This window comes from Ochotona princeps, chromosome 18, assembly GCF_030435755.1.
Source record: "Ochotona princeps isolate mOchPri1 chromosome 18, mOchPri1.hap1, whole genome shotgun sequence".
Lineage (NCBI taxonomy): Eukaryota > Metazoa > Chordata > Mammalia > Lagomorpha > Ochotonidae > Ochotona > Ochotona princeps.
In genome coordinates, this window is record NC_080849.1 from 3,108,921 (window position 1) to 3,127,845 (window position 18,925).

Genomic DNA, 18,925 nt, shown 5'->3' on the forward strand with positions numbered 1-18,925 from the left:
CTCACAGGGTGCGTGTGGCGAGGCTGACCACACATGACACAGTCACAGTGTGACTTTCAAAGATGAGTGTCTTCACACAGCCTCACACCACGACGGAGCACCACTCTTCACTGGCTCGCTGCACCTCTCGCACCAGCTTCCCGCTGAGAGGGGCACGCTCCACACGGTGGACACTGCAAGTACGGCTCTGCGAGAATGCTCAAATCACTGTGAAACCGACAGTTCTGGGAAGCACAAATGCTTATAGGAAAGGAATATAGCAAACTAATCAATGAGGCACAATTTCAGGAGCAAGAGTTACAGTTTTGAAGTGGAGCTGATATTTTTTTTTACTCTCAGTTACAGTATTTATTAAAGTGGTGGAGACTATCCCAAATTTAAAAAAAATTAAAAGCTCAGTTTACACTTGGTTCTCTGTGATCCTTTTCATCTGAGAGCTACTGCTTCAGCGCAACCCTGCAGGATGATGCTCCCTTCTAAACACCTCACACAAATTATGTCCTATTTTATAAACTGGACGATCCTTCTCAGTGAGAAACTCTATTTGTTTCTAAAGTTTTCCCTCAGTGTTCTTTATTTGTGATGGGGACAGCAGGCCACTGGGACATTCGCCTCCGAAGCCTGTGCTGCATTTTCTAGAGGTCAGAGCAGCACCTCAGGGCTCGGGCCTGCACAGACACACAGCACAGGGTAATGGCCTTTACTGGACAGCGGTATCTACACGCCAATAAAACTTCCAGTGCTCTTGTGAAATAGCTTTTATGTTTACTTGAGATTTCCTGTTGATTTTCATGTAAAAACAAAAGTAAAATTTAGTAAGCTAAAAGAGGTGGGCGCCTCCAAAACAAGTGCATGCACCTATCCCTTCCTTTACAGTGTAGGGCACCTTCTGCTGGAGGGAAACACGGGGTGCCTCTGGGTGACATGACATGGTGGCTGGGTTTGCCTTCAAATACGTCAGCAGAGGCATCACGTGTGGGAAGAGGTGAGACAACGGCTGAAAGTGAACAACTGGCTATGTCAGCAGAACTTGGAGCTGCTTCTGCCGGCACTGTGCGTTGCGTGGCTTGGCAATAACCAATAATTACACTTCAATAATAAAAACAAGGGAAAAATAAGGGTATTTTTCACCTGTAAAACTACTGTTTAACTGGATTTTTTGGTAAGGATCCATAGAAGATTATGTCACATGGTTAAAATAGTTAAAAGTTGGGAAGACCTTAATGTCACTCAGGAGGTGACTGGTGAAATACAGCACATGCCTCAGGAAGCCACGCCAGCAGCGCGGAGGGCGGCCGAGGGAGCACAGGGCCGGCTCCCTCGGAGCGGGGAGGAGCCGCGGCACAGTGCTCCGTCAGTGCTCCGCCAGTGTTCCGCCAGTGCTCTGGCACAGTGCTCCGCCAGTGCTCCGGCAAAGTGCTCCGGCACAGTGCTCCGCCAGTGCTCCGGCACAGTGCTCTGGCACAGTGCTCCGGCACAGTGCTCCGCCAGTGCTCCAGCAAAGTGCTCCAGCACAGTGCTCCGGCAAAGTGTTCTGCCAGTGCTCCGGCACAGTGCTCCGCCAGTGCTCTGGCACAGTGCTCCGGCAAAGTGCTCCGCCAGTGCTCCGCCAGTGCTCCAGCACAGTGCTCCGGCACAGTGCTCCGCCAGTGCTCCGCCAATGCTCCATCAGTGCTCCGGCAAAGTGCTCCGCCACAGTGCTCCGCCAGTGCTCCGCCAGTGCTCCGCCCGTGCTCCGGCACAGTGCTCCAGCACAGTGCTCCGCCAGTGCTCTGCCAGTGCTCCGGCACAGTGCTCCGCCAGTGCTCCAGCACAGTGCTCCGGCACAGTGCTCTGCCAGTATGCCCAAGGCTGGTCTGCAGAGGAATTCCAAGTGCTTTTCTGCTGTTTCCTTGAAACTGTTCTGAATTACTCAAACATTTTACAGGTGGAGATATTAATTTTATAACCGAGGGAAGCTATTTTCTATTGCATCGTACAATTTTTCTCATTATGTTGTTCTTTCTAGCTAATGAGAAAGTATCATACTTTTAAAACAATATGACATCCAGAACACAATTCATTTATTTCAAAAATATAAATGGCAATCTTTAAGGATAAACACCATTTTCCTCAACCTATGAAAATGCACTAAACTATAAAATGCCAAAGACTACATAAAACAGAGCATTATAACATATATAGGAACAGAAATAAAAATCTTTTGGTTAATTCAAATCAGGCTAAAAATACTGTTAGTCATACGAAGAAACAGCATCTGGAAGAGGGAAGATCATGTTTTCCAGTTGGTTCTTGAAGAATTTGAATTGAAAGTGTTCCAGCAGTTCTATGCAAAATATATTTAGGGATATTTTGGTAGTATGTTTCTTCCTGGAATAGAAGAGATGGCAAAATAGAATAACATAATTTCCAGATGCATGACTTTGTAAATTCAGTGCTACCAACTTAGCTTTATTTCACTGAATTTCGAGTCAGCACTGAATTTTAGTCAGCACAAGAGCACTTTTGGAGTAAGGCTGAACTTACTGGTGACCCCTGAAACATCATGTAGGGTTTATTACCCTGGGGGAGAGCCCAGGACACTAGATGCTGCAGCGGCTGTGAGAGTGTGAACTCCCAAGCAGTCTGCATGGAGTTCAGGAGGGGGCAGGAGGGAGCCCCGGGGAGCTCCACACCAGCCCTCTCCAGGCTCCATACTGCACACAACAGTGCTGTGCACACCCCTGATTCAGGAGGCACAGTCTTCCCACTGCTTCCTAGTTCCTCGCTACTTTAAGGTTTCAGGGAACTTAAAAGTCACTCTCTCTCATCAAGAGATTAGGGATCTCCGAGTGTGGCAATCCCATTTTGGAAACCGTAAAGACAAATCAGCAGATACCTGGGAGACATTTTCTTCCTTCAAATCCATGTGCTAAGCTTTAGGAATGATGAGAGGTTTCCTAGGTTTGGATTTATCCATGTCACAGATCTGCACCAGAATGGAAAAGAACATTTTATTAAGAAATAGCCATATTCATGTATACCACATTTATGCTAGGGTGCACTCCTGTGCCTTAATTATTATGCTTCTGCATCACATTGGGGAAAATTCCTTAACTTGTTACAATGTGTTACAAGTGTACCATACAATGAAGCAGCCCCAGGTTAAAATTCGCACCTGGTTCCTAGCAGTGGGCTGCCCGGGATGGCTGGCACTGGGGTGACGCTCCTTGGATGAGCTGGAAGAGTGCAGACACGACTTCCTCTTGGACCCGAGGCTTGGTCTGCCTTCACCCTCAGTGGGATGTGCTGACTGCTGCTGTGGCCGTGGGAAATCGTCCATTTCTGTGTCTGACTCAAAGATGTGTGGTTGTCTTCTGGGCTTTGATGGCTCCCAGCACTGCCCCGGGGTTTGCGCTGTGTGCTTGCTTGTTGACTTTTCTTTGGCCCTCACTGGGAAGTCAACAGCATTTCTCATCACACCGAAATTCTTGCCTGACATCTGAAAGCCTGCCTCACTGGGCAGCTGCCGACTCGGATTGGAAGGAACACTGTGTTTCCTGGATCCCGCAGCAGAGGAGGGCGGTGTGGCCATCTTTCGGGACTGCGTGTCCCTTTTTGGCAGACGTTCGGAACTCTTCTGATGCACATTTCCAGTGTGCATTGGAATGTTACTATTAGATCCTTTCTTAACAGCTGGACCTAAACTTAGTTTGTTTTCCTGAATCATGGTAGTTTTAAGTGAAAACAATTTATGTTCTGTAACAGTGTACTGATTTCTTTTCGTGCTGCCAAATGCTAAGTTATTTCTATTTATCTGTGGAAATCTGTTACTGAAAATAGGCACAAATTTAGGGGTAATTTGACTCTGGGAGCTGAGGTGACGAGCCTGGACTCCTTTGCTGAACTTAGGCGCTTCCGCGTGTCCCTGTGGAAGCTCGTCAGACCCAGGCCTCTTGTTCCCAGGGACAGACTCTGGCTCAGCTTTGCAAGCCGAGAAGATGCTTGGCTTTGGCTGGCTGCTCACGAGTGCTCCCTGGTGGCCCACTTCTCTCGAGCATGGTGGTAGGCTGGGAGCCAAGGCAGGTGTTCTGGAAGTGGCTTGAGTCATACAAGGCCTGAATGGATTTTTAGTGGTCAAATTGCATGGCTTTACTTTGTTTTCCTGGAAAAAAAAATAGAGATTAGGAAAACTTCAAAATGTATTCAATTTCATTAATGGGGAATAAGCAAAATATATTCATCAAAATAAGAATATAAAGTAAGAGTACTATACACAGAACAGGTAAAAAACAGAAGTTTGCCTTTGCTGGAAATGTGTACCTTTTCTGTAGTTTGCCTTCTTTTGCAGTTTTACCACCTTTTCAAGGTAGTGTTTTAGATGAATATTTCTCCTAAATGCTGTATCAGTCAGCCATGAGCCCGCGAGCACAGCTCCCGGCAGGCCTCTCTTGCTGGCGACAGGCTGTGCACCGGCTCTCCCGTTCCCATAGGGCTGAGCCATCACTTCCCCAGGGCCCTTCCCCCCCTCCTCCCGCAGTCCAGCCGTGAGAAGTGACTCTCACCTCAGCACGCATTTGTCACACACACTAGCACAAGGTGACCCCCTCACGTCTCAGGGGGCAGATACCAGATGCTTGGAAGGAAAGTCACTCCTATGTCCTCAGCAGTTACTCCAAAGCATCTGCCGAATAAGTGTGAAAAGTGCTGCCTTGTCCACTTGGGCCTCTGGCAATAGGTGGGATTTGACTCCAGGGCAGGAACAGCATTCGCATTTTCTTGAACTTCATTGTGTTTCTATGGCCAGCCACTGAGCCTGCCACCTAGCAGCAGCTCAGCAAGCTTTTACAACATCAAAGGCAGCTGAGCATACAGTATTTTTAAAGAAAAATCATATACATATATGCAGCGACATTTATAATTTATTCATTTCTAATTTTTAAAAAAATTTCATTTATTTATTTTTTTTTGGAAAGTCAGATATACAGAAAGAGGAGGGACAGATAGGACAGCCCAAGGCCTTGGGATCCTGCACCTGCGTGAGAGACCTGGAAGAGGCTCCAGGCTCCTGGCTTCAGACGGGCACAGCTCTGGCCGTTGCAGCCACTTGGGGAGTGAATCAGTGGATGGAAGATCTTCCTCTCTGTCTCTCCATCTCTCTGCATAAATGACTTTCCAATAAAAATAAAGATAAAATAAATCTTTCTACAAAAGAATACATTACTTATATTTTTAGACACAGAAATTTTCTGGAATATCTGTTTCATGTCTAAACTATACTCACACCCTGTTCCTTCTTCTTGTGTCTCTCAGATGTGGATCTCTGATGACAATAATCTCCAGGAGTGATTTTTTTTTCACTGACTAGCCTGTCAATATATTATTTACCCATTCTTTCAATTGTTAAAAGAGCAAAAATAACTCAAACAAGGAAACCCCTAAGCTCATATTCAAAATTCATAAAAAGCCTACAAAAAGGAGCTGTGTAAACAGCAGATGACATAATAAATAATTCATAGAACTTAAATATACTTCAACAGGAAGCCAAAGCTTTGTGACATCATAAGCAGACATTTAAAATGTGTGCTTTACTGTACATTTCTATTATTTTTCTAAGTGTCACTAGCAGAAGTAGCTTGGTGTTGTTTTTATGAAGGATCTATTTATCTATTTGAAAAGGAGAATGAGAAAGAGAAGGAAAGACAGAGAGCTATCTTTCTTTTGCTGGTTCACTCTGCATACAGCTGTAATGAGTGGAGGAGCAGCCTGGAGCCAGGAATCCAGGAGGGCTCAGGCCCTCTGCTACTGCCTTCCTGGGAACGTAACAGTGAGCCAGATGCAAGCACAGCATATGGGACTCACACCCCAATAGAAGATGTTGACACTGCAAGTGGTAGCTTAGCCCACTGTGACACAACATCGGTCCTGCTGGCTGACCTCTAATTTCTATGATTTATGTATAATTTAATGCAATTTTATACATTAACATAAAAAAACCTTAGCCTATGTTTAGATATAAATGGAATATAGCAGAAATCTAGTAGTATGGTAATGATTAAATGAAACCTGGAGAATGACTTGACCAACTGTCCTGTGTAAGAACATGTTAGTGTGTTTCTGGCTTCAAATGAACCAGAACTCAGTTAAGCTTAGATCTAATCATAGGTAGATGGGAAAGGCGGACGTCTCAACAAGGACAGGTCAATCAAGTCCAGATGGGGACCTTCTCAAGGGCAGATGATCCAGGGCCCGGCGGCGTGGCCTAGCGGCTAAAGTCCTCGCCTTGAAAGCCCCGGGATCCCATATGGGCGCCGGTTCTAATCCCGGCAGCTCCACTTCCCATCCAGCTCCCTGCTTGTGGCCCTGGGAAAGCAGTCGAGGACGGCCCAATGCATTGGGACACTGCACCCGCGTGGGAGACCCGGAAGAGGTTCCAGGTTCCTGGCTTCGGATCGGCGCGCATCGGCCCGTTGCGGCTCACTTGGGGAGTGAATCATCGGATGGAAGATCTTCCTCTCTGTCTCTCCTCTGTATATATCTGGCTGTAATAAAATGAATAAATCTTTAAAAAAAAAAAAAAAGGGCAGATGATCCAGTTTTCTAGCAAACAGCTGGCTAGGATAGTACTGAACAGAAGATCTTAAGAGACAATAAAACAGAAATAATGTGGTTCTCGCTTAGATTTTGATTTAAACAAGATCTCAAAATCAACCTTAGAGATAAAAATGTGGAATTGCAGCATGGACTGGTATCTGATTACATTAAAGGGCTACTGTTAGTTCTGTAACCTATAATGCCATGAGGATTGGGTGAACATTTTCACAAGGCCCTTTAGAGACAGAAATACATACTACAGTCTTAACAGGTGAAATACCATCTTAGCTTGGATTTGTTAGAAAATATTGCAGTTTATTCCATCACCCAAAAATATGCCGAGAGGAGAGCTAGATTATACACACACCAGAGCTCCTTACACTAATTCCTTTTATGTATCTTTGAAAATTCCCATCAGTTGAAAAAAAACAAACAAACTACTTCCGGTAAGCACTCCCACTAACACAATTCTCGAGAGTGTATGCTGACTTTTCCGAGCTCAGGAGGGGCCCTAAGGCCTGGCTGGGGCCTCTTCGCCACGGCGCTCCTCAGGTCGGCCAAGGCTGCTGCCTCCTTGCTCGAGTCAATCTCGCTTCCTTTTTACCTTCTTTCACTTCAAGGACAGACCCGAACAAATGTGTCTCAGAGTTGGTGCCAGACAATCCAGTTTGTGACAAGCACCATCAGTGTCAAAATTACTCTCACCACATTTTCACAACTGAGAAAACTGAGGCGTAGGAAATCAAGCCTCCTGCTCAGTGAGCAGCACAGAATCCAAATCCAGGCGGCTGGCTCTTAGAGCCCAAGTTCCTGACCACAAATCTATACTTCTCCTAGTTACAGACTAAGAATCTAACAACATGGGATTCAGTTCTAATTCTGCAATAAATTTCACTGTGTGACCTTAGTTATATTACTTGAAGGCTTTAACTTCTTCTTCTGCACTCTTGAGAGAACAATTCTCTGTTCCAGGAGTCAATTCTGATAATAACATGTGATAATACACACAAAAGCAGTTGGCAAAAGAATCAAGCAGGCTAAGTTCTATCAGCAGCTTCAAGTTATCCGGAAGACTACAGAGATCAGACTTTGCAGTTCAGTGCTACTTTACCTGTTTAAGACAACATTTAACAAGCATCTTGTCATGATTCAGTACTTCTGAAACCATCAGGAGCTGGAAACAACAAGTACTCAACAATAAGAGGCACATCAACAAACACATGATGTGATGACCTTCCGATCTTCACTTACATTTCTCAGATCCAGACGGGACCAGCAGCTAAACGTCCACCATGTGTGGTCTGGGCAGGCTATCTACTACCATAAAGCTCTACTGTCCGTTGGTATTTGTCTCCCTAACCCCTTCTAAGGAAGGGGCCTTGCCTAACGCCTCTGACGGCCAGGTTGTCATAATTTCTGTATCAGCTTTCTCTAGCTCCTGCAGGAAGGATTGGCTGATGACTTGAGGTTACTAAATCCATACATTGGCTAGTATGTGGCCTAGCTTGGACAAACGCTGGATCATCAAGGATTGTAGAACGAAACCTGCAGGCGTGGTCTAAGGTGCAGTGTGCGTGCGCAGAAAGCAGCTGAAGTCGCTGGAGCGGTAGGCACAGTGACAGAGGGCCCTCCTGAGCCCAGAAAGCAGACCCGACATGAGGGATTTCAGCATACTCCTGTGCTGACAGGTTTGCAAATCCAGTTTCAGTATGTGTAAATCCCCCTAAAACAAAACATCCCCCGTTACTGAAATGGAGAGGCTCTCTTTCATGATGAAGATATGTTTATGTGTTACTTGGATGGCACCACACAGAAGGTCGTTTTGAGGAAGAGCTCTCCACCCTTAATGGAGCAGACACTTTCCCAAGAAGGACTTGCGGGCAGCATGACAAAGGCACTTGTCTCCTACTGTCCCCTCCCAGTGGAGGGCCCTGTGTCTGTGGGCCTTTGAGGACTATTCAGTTGAGCTGCACACGATGGAACTTTCTGTTTGTCGAATAAGAAAGGATTCTAAAGACACAGAGAGGGCAGAAGCAGAAGGAGCGCCCCCCAAGGATGTTAGCATCAGTAAAATCAAAGCTAAGTTTTCCTTCTTTATTCTGACAGTCTGGGTAGGCTAATCCCATCAGCCCACAGCCAGTTGTATTCATTTCTTCATGATGGAGCCAGCAGTGCCCCTGCCCTCTGCAGGAGTGAGGTTCCAACGGCGCCTCCTGCTGACTTCACTTGAGGGGGCGGGCACCCTACCTTCTACTCAGGCGAGCTCACACTTACAGCACGGTCTCTCCAAACAGTCTTCATAAAATCAGCTCCTTTTAGTCTCCAACTACGCAACTCGGTTATATCCTTGACGTGGGTGTTGCATTTCAGTGAGCAACTACTATCATACTATGTCAAATACAGCGCTAACCAATGGCAGTGACAGGTGCTAGGTCCAGTACGAACAAGCAGTGTTAGGGAAACGATGCTGCACGCATTATCACAGAGATGTAATACAGGTGCACGGGAGGCCATGAGGACAGAGAATCAAGTCTCTTACCTGCAAATGAGCCTTAGTCAGTTCCTGTGTGTAGTAGCACGGCTTATTTGTCATCTTTATGGGAAATCCACATATATGGGGCAGTGTAGATTTTAAATCCGAAAGAAAGCTTTTCACCACATTTTCCAGGTCTACCCTTGGGAAAAACTGTACGGGCTGGCTTCTGATGCAACTGAGAGGGTATCGAAACATCAGTTAAAGAACAATGGAAAGGCTTTTGTACTTACGAGACAGAATCTCAATGGAATTAAAAATGAAAATAGAAACGTTAAAAAGCACATATAAGCAAAGTTTATGTTTGTTATTTATCCTGAACTGCCCAAAGGTATATTACACTTTCTCTTAGGGATCTTTACTCCACGTATTTTTTTAAAGTTCATTTTAAACTAACAAATAATAATTGCACTTGTTAGTGTGATATATCATGACATTTAACACTTGCAATCAAAGCATTCATTGTGCCCTTTGTACCTAGCTTTCTAAATGCACCAGCAAACTAAGACATTTAAAAATCTAAGGAATGGGCCCGGTGCCGTGGCCTAACGGCTAAAGTTCTCGCCTTGAATGCGCCGGGATCCCATACGGGCGCAGGTTCTAATCCCGGCTGCTCCACTTCCCATCCAGCTCCCTGCTTGTAGCCTGGGAAAACAGTCGAGGATGGCCCAAAGCCTTGGGACCCTGCACCCGCGTGGGAGACCTGGCTTCGGATCGGTGCAGCACTGGCTGTGGTCACTTGGGGAATGAATCATCGGACGGAAGGTCTTCTTCTCTGTCTCTCCTCCTCTCTGTATATCTATCTGACTTTGTAATAAAATAAATAAATCTTTAAAAAAAAGTCTAAGGAAGACAGTATGGCCCTTCAAGAGTACGACAGTTCTAGGGAAGAATGGCAGGTTGTAGCTCCACAGTGATAAAGTCATACGGAGAGCTCCGAAGGAAGTTGAGAGAAGGATTTCTGCTGAAAAACACTCTGAAGACCTGGACTATCACCGTGCTGCTAGTGAAAGGGAGTGGCTGGCATAGGCTGACCTCGGCTTTGCTGTGAGGGCTTGGGTCAGAAACAGACTCCAGATTGGGAGAACCACGGCTCTTCCTTCCTCTACTTTTAAATCTCAGCTGGCAAGAATACAGAGACAGACTGAGAAATCATGTTCAGATTTAATAGTTTCAGACCCAGTGCGCAGTAGCCTAGCAACTAAAGTCTTCCTTGCCTTCCACACCCCAGGATCCCATATGGGCACCAGTTCTAATCCTGGCGGCCCCGCTTCCCATCCAGCTCCCTGCTGTTGGCTTGGGAAAGCAGCTGAGGATGGCCCAAAGCCATCCTCCCATGTGGCAGACCCGGAAGAGGTTTCTGGCTCTTGGCTTCGGATTGCGGTCACTTGGGGAGTGAGGCGATGGATGGAAGATTTTCCTGTCTATAAAAATAAATCTTAAAAAAAGATGTGAGAGTTTCACTTGGACACCTGTGCTCTTTCTTTGCATAATTTTTTTAAAAAATCCTGTTAAAGAGGATTTTTTTTTAAAAAAATGGTGTGGTACATGAAGAGCACAGTAAATCCTCAAAACTAAAATAATCTTCAGTTTCGGTCAATGATTTCAAAATAGCCACCAGAGGGAGCTCTTGGCTAAGCAGACGCGTAATTGTTGTTTTTTTTTTTTAAGATTTATTTATTTATTTTTATTACAAAGTCAGATGTACAGAGAGTAGGAGAGACAGAGAGGAAGATCTTCCGTCCAATTATTCACTCCCCAAGTGACCGCAATGTCCGGTGCTGTGCCAAGCCGGAGCCAGGAGCCAGGAACTTCTTTCCAGGTCTGCCATAGAGGTGCAGTGTCCCAAGGCTTTGGGCCGTCCTTAACTGCTTTCCCAGGCCACAAGCAGGGAGCTGGATGGGAAGTGGAGCTGCTGGGATTAGAACCAGCGCCCGTATGGGATCCGGCGCGTTCAAGGCGAGGACTTTAGCCGCTAGGCCACGGCGCCGGGCCTGGCAGATGCGTAATTGTTTTCTTAGAAAACTTGTCTGACTACTCAGATTTTTGGTTTATGCTCAAAACTGTAGACAGAGCATTAAAAAAAATCTTGTTAATTTCATCACTAAATAAAAGTAGAACAAATTCTAGGCAAAACAAACCTACTCACATGGATAAGAAATAAAGTGAAAATTAGTTTCACTTGGACATCCACCCCGAGAAGGCTGAAACGTTAATGACACAGGGCTGGGAAAAGCCTGGGCCCTGGGCTGACACAGTGGTTCAACAGCTAACCTTCCACCCTGGGGCGCCAGCATTCCATGGGGGTGCCAGTTGGCTTCCCAACTGCTCCACTTCCAATCCAACTTCCTGCTTATGACCTGGGAAAGCAGGGGAGGATGGCTGCTGCAGCCCTGTGGGAGATGCGAAGAAGCTCCCGGCTCTGGATCGGCTCAGCTTCTCCGCTGCAGCCATCTGGGGAGTGAGCCAGCAGATGGAACATCCTCTCCCTCTTGTCAGTCTGGGGAGTGAGCCAGCAGATGGAAGAGCCTCTCCCTCTTGTCAGTCTGGGGAGTGAGCCAGCAGATGGAAGAGCCTCTCCCTCTTGTCAGTCTGGGGAGTGAGCCAGCAGATGGAAGAGCCTCTCCCTCTTGTCAGTCTGGGGAGTGAGCCAGCAGATGGAAGAGCCTCTCCCTCTTGTCAGTCTGGGGAGTGAGCCAGCAGATGGAAGAGCCTCTCCCTCTTGTCAGTCTGGGGAGTGAGCCAGCAGATGGAACATCCTCTCCCTCTTGTCAGTCTGGGGAGTGAGCCAGCAGATGGAAGAGCCTCTCCCTCTTGTCAGTCTGCCTTCCAAAAAAAAAAAAGTGCAACCCCTAAGACGGGCAGAGGGCATCAGATACAAGCGGTGTAAAGGATACGTAAAAGTCCTTTCTCCGGTCATCTTGAAGTAGATGCTGCAGTACGTTTTAGCATTTTCGCAATCTTCTGGAAGCTTGTAGCCATACTGAAAGTTAAGCATATAATTTAAGTCACCTTGCAGAAAGCTGAACTTGAACTAAATGTCAAGAAACACAACCAAGCAACCTCTAACATATATTTCCTTTGCTTACCAGCTCCTCCCAGTGCATTCGCAGCTCTGCATGTGAGTGGAAAGGACAGTCCGGGGGGATGGCATGAAGAATATTTATTATTTGCCCCATTTTCATACTATGAAAAGAGTTGGTAAAATATTAGAAGCCAATGTTTCAATATAGTTTGAAAAATTACTTGATTTAGAGTGTTCAGAGTCAGCAAATATCTCACATTTGAATGGCTTCCTCTTCCAAATAATTAAATCTTGTTTTTATTATTAAATATTGTTTTATTTCACAAAAATTGCATGCATTTATCATGTATGAAATGATGTATTGTATGTACACTGGGAATGGCTAAATCAAGCTAATTAACATGTGTTACCATACAACCATCTTGAGTGTGTGAGATGGTAATTTAAATATATTCTTGGTAAATTAAAAAAGACATTGTTCTTAATTGTAGTCTCCATGTTGACCAAGGTCTCCCTAGGCCATCCCTCGCCCTTGGCCCTCCCTCCCCAGGCCATCATTCCAGCCCTTGGTAACCATAATTGCGTTCTTTGCTTCTGTGCCTTGAACTTTGTAACTGTGTAGACTTCACACATGTGGTCTTACGGTTTGCCTCGCTTGTCTGTCACCGAGAAGTCTTTCAGGTTCATCCATGTGGTCACAAATAGCAACATTTCTTTCTTTTTCAGGTTGAATAGTATTCCGCTTTGTGTGTGTATACCATATTTTATCTATGCATTCATCATGGATAGATAATTTAAATGGTCCCTGTCCCGGCTATTGTGAATAATGCTATAATGAACATGGGAGTATATTCTCTGACATACAGATGGAAATTCCTTGGATATACACCAGGAGAGGTATTGCTGAATAATACACTAATTCCATTTCAGATTTTTGAAGTAACCTCCAAATGCGATGCCAGCACATGTAGGTGGAGGATTAGCCAGCTGAGCTATTACACCAATTTTGTTTTCTATAATGCCTGTCCAATTTACCTTCCCACCTACAGTGTGCAAGGGTCCTAACCTTGTTACCTTACATCTCTTTGCTAATAGACATTCCAACAGATGTGGGTTGATATCTCACTGAAGCTGCAATTTCCGTTTGCCTGATGATTAGTGATGGAGACAATTCCTAGTGTACTTCCTGGCAGTTTACATGTCTCTGGTGAAGTTTTTGTTTTCCAGGTCTTTTGCCCATTTTAAAATTGAGGTTGTTTTCTTGCTAATGAGTTGTTTCAATTCTTGATAAATTTTGGATAACAGTACCCCTGCTACGGTTCAATATTTGATCCCTGCCAAATTCACGTTGAAATCGAATTGCTATCTGAACAGCACTAAGAGGTAGAACCTTTAAGAGCTTAGTCCACAAGGTACTACCCTCACAGCGAATTTAAACTGTTACCTCTGGAGTCAGTTCCTTGCCAGGGAGAGTTTCGCTCCCTTCTTTTTCTTTCTCTCATCTTCCTTTACTCTCCCACCACGGGACGACATACCAGGAAAGTCTCCCCCAGACATGGAATCTTCTGGCATCTTCATCTCAGACTACCAGGCTTCCAGATATGTGTGGGAAAATGTCACAGTCTCTGGCATTCCGCCACAGCAGCATGAAATGAACTGGGCAAATCCCTTATTGGAAAGATGGATTGTTCACAGATATTTTGTAACTTGCTAGGTTTTCTCTTCATTTTGTTGATTGGTTGGGCAGAAGCTCTGTAGTTTCACGTGGCTCCATTTATCCACCTTTGTATTTGGGGCCATGCTTGTGGGGACATGTCCAAAACAAGCAGCATCACACCAACAACCCTTCTGTCAGCCCACGTCCAGCACGTTTGCTGTTTTCTGCTGTAGTTTTACAGCGTCAGGTTTTTAAGTCTCCAAATTCATCCTGAATTGAGTTTTGCATATGGTGTGGAATATGCATCTAGTTCTATTCTTCTGCACAGAGTTACCCAGTTTTGTTTGTTTGTTTGTTTAATTTATTAATTACATTGCATTGTGTGACACAGTTTCATAGGATCTGGGATTTCCCCCAACCCCTCCCCGTACTCTTCCCCCATGGTGGATTCCTCCACCTTGTTGCAATATTACAGATCAAATTCAGTTGAGATTCTTTCATTGCAAGCATATACCAAGTATAGAGTCCAGCATCTAATTGTCCAGATACATTCAACGGTTTCTTGGGGAGACCATCTCTGGTCTGAAGGTAGAGCTGGCAGAATATCACTCTGATCAATTAAAAGCCCAACACAACATCAAAAAAAAATTTACAACATTATGGAATTAATTGACATGGTATTGAGTAACCAATATGTTAAAAATATAAGTTCTTAACAACATCCTGTGACTACTTCATTGACATTTTGATTTTAGTTTATATACAACCCGCTTCTATACACCTTAAAATGGCTATAGGAGAGTTACCCAGTTTTATCCCATCCCTTCCCCACTGCATGCTCTTGGCGCCTCTGTTGAGAATTAACTGATCATAAATGCATGAACTGGTCTCTGGATTTTCTATTCTGTTCCACTGGTCTATCTATGTCTTTCTTCATGCCAGTGCCAGACTGTTATATTTATGAAAGATTTAGAACATATACTTTGAAATTACTAATTAACTACAAATTTATAAGTTTTATTAACATTATTATGATAGTTATTATTTTGGAATGAGAAACCTAGAAATTTTACTGCTTTTTGCAACTAGGTCTAAAAATAGATGTGACTATATACAGTTATTTTACTGACTTAATAAGGAAATGTATGCCTTGTGTAACATGATGCTATTTTTGCAATATATTTAAAAATTATAATTCAGTTTTTAAAATTTGCCAAATGATTTATGCTTTTCCATTACAATGTTAAGGAAGTAAAATAAAGGAAAAATATATCATGCCCACTATAGATAATACAAATGTAAATCTCACCTTGGCAAAATGTAGCACCAGTTGCTTAAGATGGAATGACTTGCAATGACAGCATTCGTATTAGTAAGGAAGTCTTTTATAAGACTCTGAGAAATATTAAATTCTTCAAGCTTTTTAACAGAAACAAGATTTTAATGTATAAGTCCTCAAAAAAATTGGCAAGGAAGATTAAATGATAAAAAATAATACATATCCATTACATACACACACAGTAGTTTCAAGGCAGTTTTAAATCCTAAGTTACACTGAACTGGGCATAACAGCCTCACGTAATCAGTATTTCAGGGCACCCTATTTCTTCTCTAGACAGTAGTAGAAATATTTCATGTTGTCTTTATTCTTCAGACGAAAACTCCTATTTCTTATTTATTTACTTATAAAATTTTATTTTTACTGCAAAGTTAGATATACAAAGAGGAGGAGAGACAGACAGGAAGAACATCCATCTGATAATTAACTCCCCAAGTGACTGCAACGGCCAGAGCTGAGCCAATCCGAAGCCAGGAGCCAGGAGCCCCTTCCAGGTCCCCCACACGGGTGCAGGGTCCCAAAGCTTTGGGACGTCCTGGACTGCTTTCTTGTCCACTGGGAAGCTGGGTGGGAAGTGGGGCTGCAGAGATTAGAACTGGCACCCATATGGGATCCTGGCACGTTCAAATGAGGACCCCAAACCACTAGGCCACCACCCAGGCCCCTATTTCATATTTATTTCAACTGGTTTTCAGTTTTGACTATGTGTTACAAGAAATGGAATCCCTTCTGAAGCAAGAGATTTACATTTTTTAAAGAGTAACTTTTGGGGGCCTGGTGCAATAGCTCAACTGAATAATTCTCCACCTGCCAGGGCTGGGATTCCATACAGGTGTCTGTTTGTGCTCTGGTTGTTCCACTTCATATCCAGCTCCCTGCCTGTGGCCTGGGGAGACAGTGGGGGACGGCCCAAGCTCCCGGGACCCTGCACTCAAGCAGGAGGGAGATCAGCTCAGCTCCAGCCATCGCGACCATTTGAGGAGTACCTAGCAGATGGAATATGTTTCTGTCTCACCATCTCTCTATAAATCTGCCTTTCCAATAAAAGTAAAGAGTAACTTATTAACTCAATTTGCTTATTTTTTTCAAAAGTGAAGGATGAAAAGGATGGTCTTTTGAAGTGGAGAGAACAGAGCTGATATTCCATTCCGTTTATCCATTCCCTTCCTAACATTTCTTCCCTGTCCTCAGGTCCACTATAGGACATTAAACTTGTAGGTAGCCAACAAGAGTTTTCCACTTAGGGTATCCTGGTAGGAATTTTGTTATAGCGTAGCTAGTTAAGGACAAGGAGTTTTCTAGTGAGGTGGACAAAAAAGGTGTTAGTGTAAAAGGATCTTAAAGATTACACAGAAGATTCACGATCCTTCCCCTCCTTTCTGACCTCTCTCCACAGCGTCTAATGGGAAATGATGTTCCAACCTCACTGCCAGCTAACCTGAGCAGCTCTTTCTGCTTGGACAAGTCATCAGTGTTCAAAAGCGCACCTGCTTAAAGCCTATGCGCCGACTGGCCTGACTGCTCCTGCTCACGGGCCTAGGTCTAGGCTGCTCTCTTCCACGTCCAGTGCCTGATACATTCTAGTAGCATTTCTTACGGTTAATGAAAATGGGTGACTAAGAGAAGAAAAGGCAGAAGACAAAACATGCTGGTGATGTTGTGAGTCAAGGGGGGAGGAGTGCCCAGAGTCAATGAGGATACACTGTCCTGTGCAAGGTGACGTACTAGACTGAGAGGGAAAGGTGGCTAGGGACGGTCATGAATATCAGAAAAAACTAGAAGCCAGTGGATGCCTGCACTGAGGGAGACAGAATCTAAAAGGCAACTCAAAGGAAGTAGGCGCCAGGTTCAAATATAGCTTACGGATCCCCACAAGAGCCTATGTGATCTTAAGTCTGCCCGTTGGGGGATATTTGCTACCTACTCAGAGCCCCAGGCTAACTGCAGCAGAGGCTCAGTGCTCCCAAGCTCTTGTCTGCACTTTCTTTCTCAGTGTGCACAGTTCACAGACTGGCAAGTTACCCAACCGTTTACCACAAACCCTTGAATTTATTTACTTAAATATTTATAAATTTCTTGATATGACCAAAATCATACCAATAAGCAGTTGCTCAAGAAATATTATTTCCTCCTTATAATGCTAATCCAAAGAATCTGGACTTAGTTTTCTACAGAAAACACTGAGACACTAAAGATATTGTGTGAAAATAAGGGCTGAAATGCATGTCTCATAATAAAATTATAAATTTCCTTAAAATTTGCTTATATAAAGTGAACAGCCAGGACTCAGAAAATTACTTCAATTTCTAGCACTGATTAAATAACATTTAGAAGTAATAGTCATATAATTCTAAACAGAAATTAATCTTTGCTCCATTCAGCCCTGTATCACAACACAAGACCAGGATAAGTGACAGGGACTAAGGTAGGCTTCTGTGATAGAAAAATTCATAATGCAGAGACAGTTACCTCTAAGAAAATCCACTCTAATGAGATACTAAACAAACAACAACATGTGATAGGCATGGCCAGAGCAGCACAAAGGCTGAGGCGGGCTTCCCAGGGCCTGGCATCCCAGCGAAGCCCGGGAAATGCCTGCCAGTTCAGGGGCAGTCTCAGCAGACACGGAAGGATGAACTATCTGTCATCCTTCAGAAAGAACTCATAACTTGGCCACTCCAGGGAGGATGATGGGAGATGAGGCCATCCATGGGAAAGCTTGGGTCCATTTGGTAAGACCCCGTAGATCACAGTCCGCAGAGGCCATGGCAGGTCCCCAAGGAGAACAAAGTCACAGAAAATGAACTGGCGGGAAGGGATTGCCCCATCTGACATTATAACTAATACCAGATTTTTATAAAAGCAAACTTAAATGTGGAAAATTCCCTGTTAGCAAAGTGAGATTTCAAATGATCAGCCATAATCTATGGATCAATGAGCCAGCCACGCAGTGGGTATATGAGTGAGAGGGGTGCGATGTGTCTGTCCCCATTGCAGTGTTGTCTGCCGCGCTGAGAAGCACAGCTGCCCGGAGCTGCTCTGCTCGGCCGTTCGTTCCTCCTTCTCGAGGGCAGAAGGGATAACTCGGTCGACTGGTAAAACTGGGATGGAGAAAGCCCGTCTTTGGCTCCACTCTTCTTCAACTTAAGAACTGGCCTACTGGCAGACTGGAGTCTGCATTCTCTCTGCCTCTGCACCTGAATTCCCAAGAAAGGCAAGCGATTCTCTCTAGTGCCTTAAGCCAGGAGTGAACCAGCCCAAGCTGGGGTGCAGCCAGGTAGGGCGCTTTATTTAACAGCTCTCATTTCCAACAATAAAAGGGTCAGTACCCCAACAGGATAGTCTCTCTTTTCTTTACAGATTTAATTTGTTCTTATTGGAAAGTTTCATATATAGAGAGGAGGAGAGACATACAAGAAGATCCTCCCATCCACTAGCTCACTCCCCAAGCAGCTGCAATGGCTGGAGCTGAGCCGATCCGAAGCCAGGAACCAGGAGGCTCTTCTGGATCTCCCACACAGGTGCAGGGTCCCAAGGCTTTGGGCCATCCTCGACTGCTTTCCCAGGTCACAAGCAGGGAGCTGGATGGGAAGCAGGGCTGCCGGAATTAGAACCAGCACTCAAGGGATCCCAGTGTGTGCAAGGTTAGGACTTTAGCTGCTAGGCTACTGCGCCAGGCCCAGGATAGTATCTCTGGTACTCTCAGTATGTTTCATGTCTCATTTTGAACAATACATTATACTAGTGTTCCTTTTCTGCTTTGTCAGACTCTAAAATGATTCAAACTCAGACATACAG

General features: G+C 44.7%; 1 protein-coding gene across 1 annotated transcript in view; it reads right to left on the reverse strand.

The window, feature by feature from the left end:
* Positions 1 to 2,901: 2,901 nt before the first annotated feature.
* Positions 2,902 to 18,925, reverse strand: part of C18H18orf63 (chromosome 18 C18orf63 homolog) — a 31,748-nt gene continuing 15,724 nt past the window's right edge. Inside the window, exons 8-13 of the mRNA XM_058676762.1 lie at positions 15,098 to 15,207; positions 12,196 to 12,292; positions 11,986 to 12,089; positions 9,113 to 9,284; positions 3,158 to 4,144; positions 2,902 to 2,968 (exon numbers count right to left, since the gene is read on the reverse strand). Coding sequence (XP_058532745.1) covers positions 2,912 to 2,968; positions 3,158 to 4,144; positions 9,113 to 9,284; positions 11,986 to 12,089; positions 12,196 to 12,292; positions 15,098 to 15,207 — 1,527 coding nt within the window. The 3' untranslated portion in view covers positions 2,902 to 2,911. The remainder of the gene's footprint in view (positions 2,969 to 3,157; positions 4,145 to 9,112; positions 9,285 to 11,985; positions 12,090 to 12,195; positions 12,293 to 15,097; positions 15,208 to 18,925) is intronic.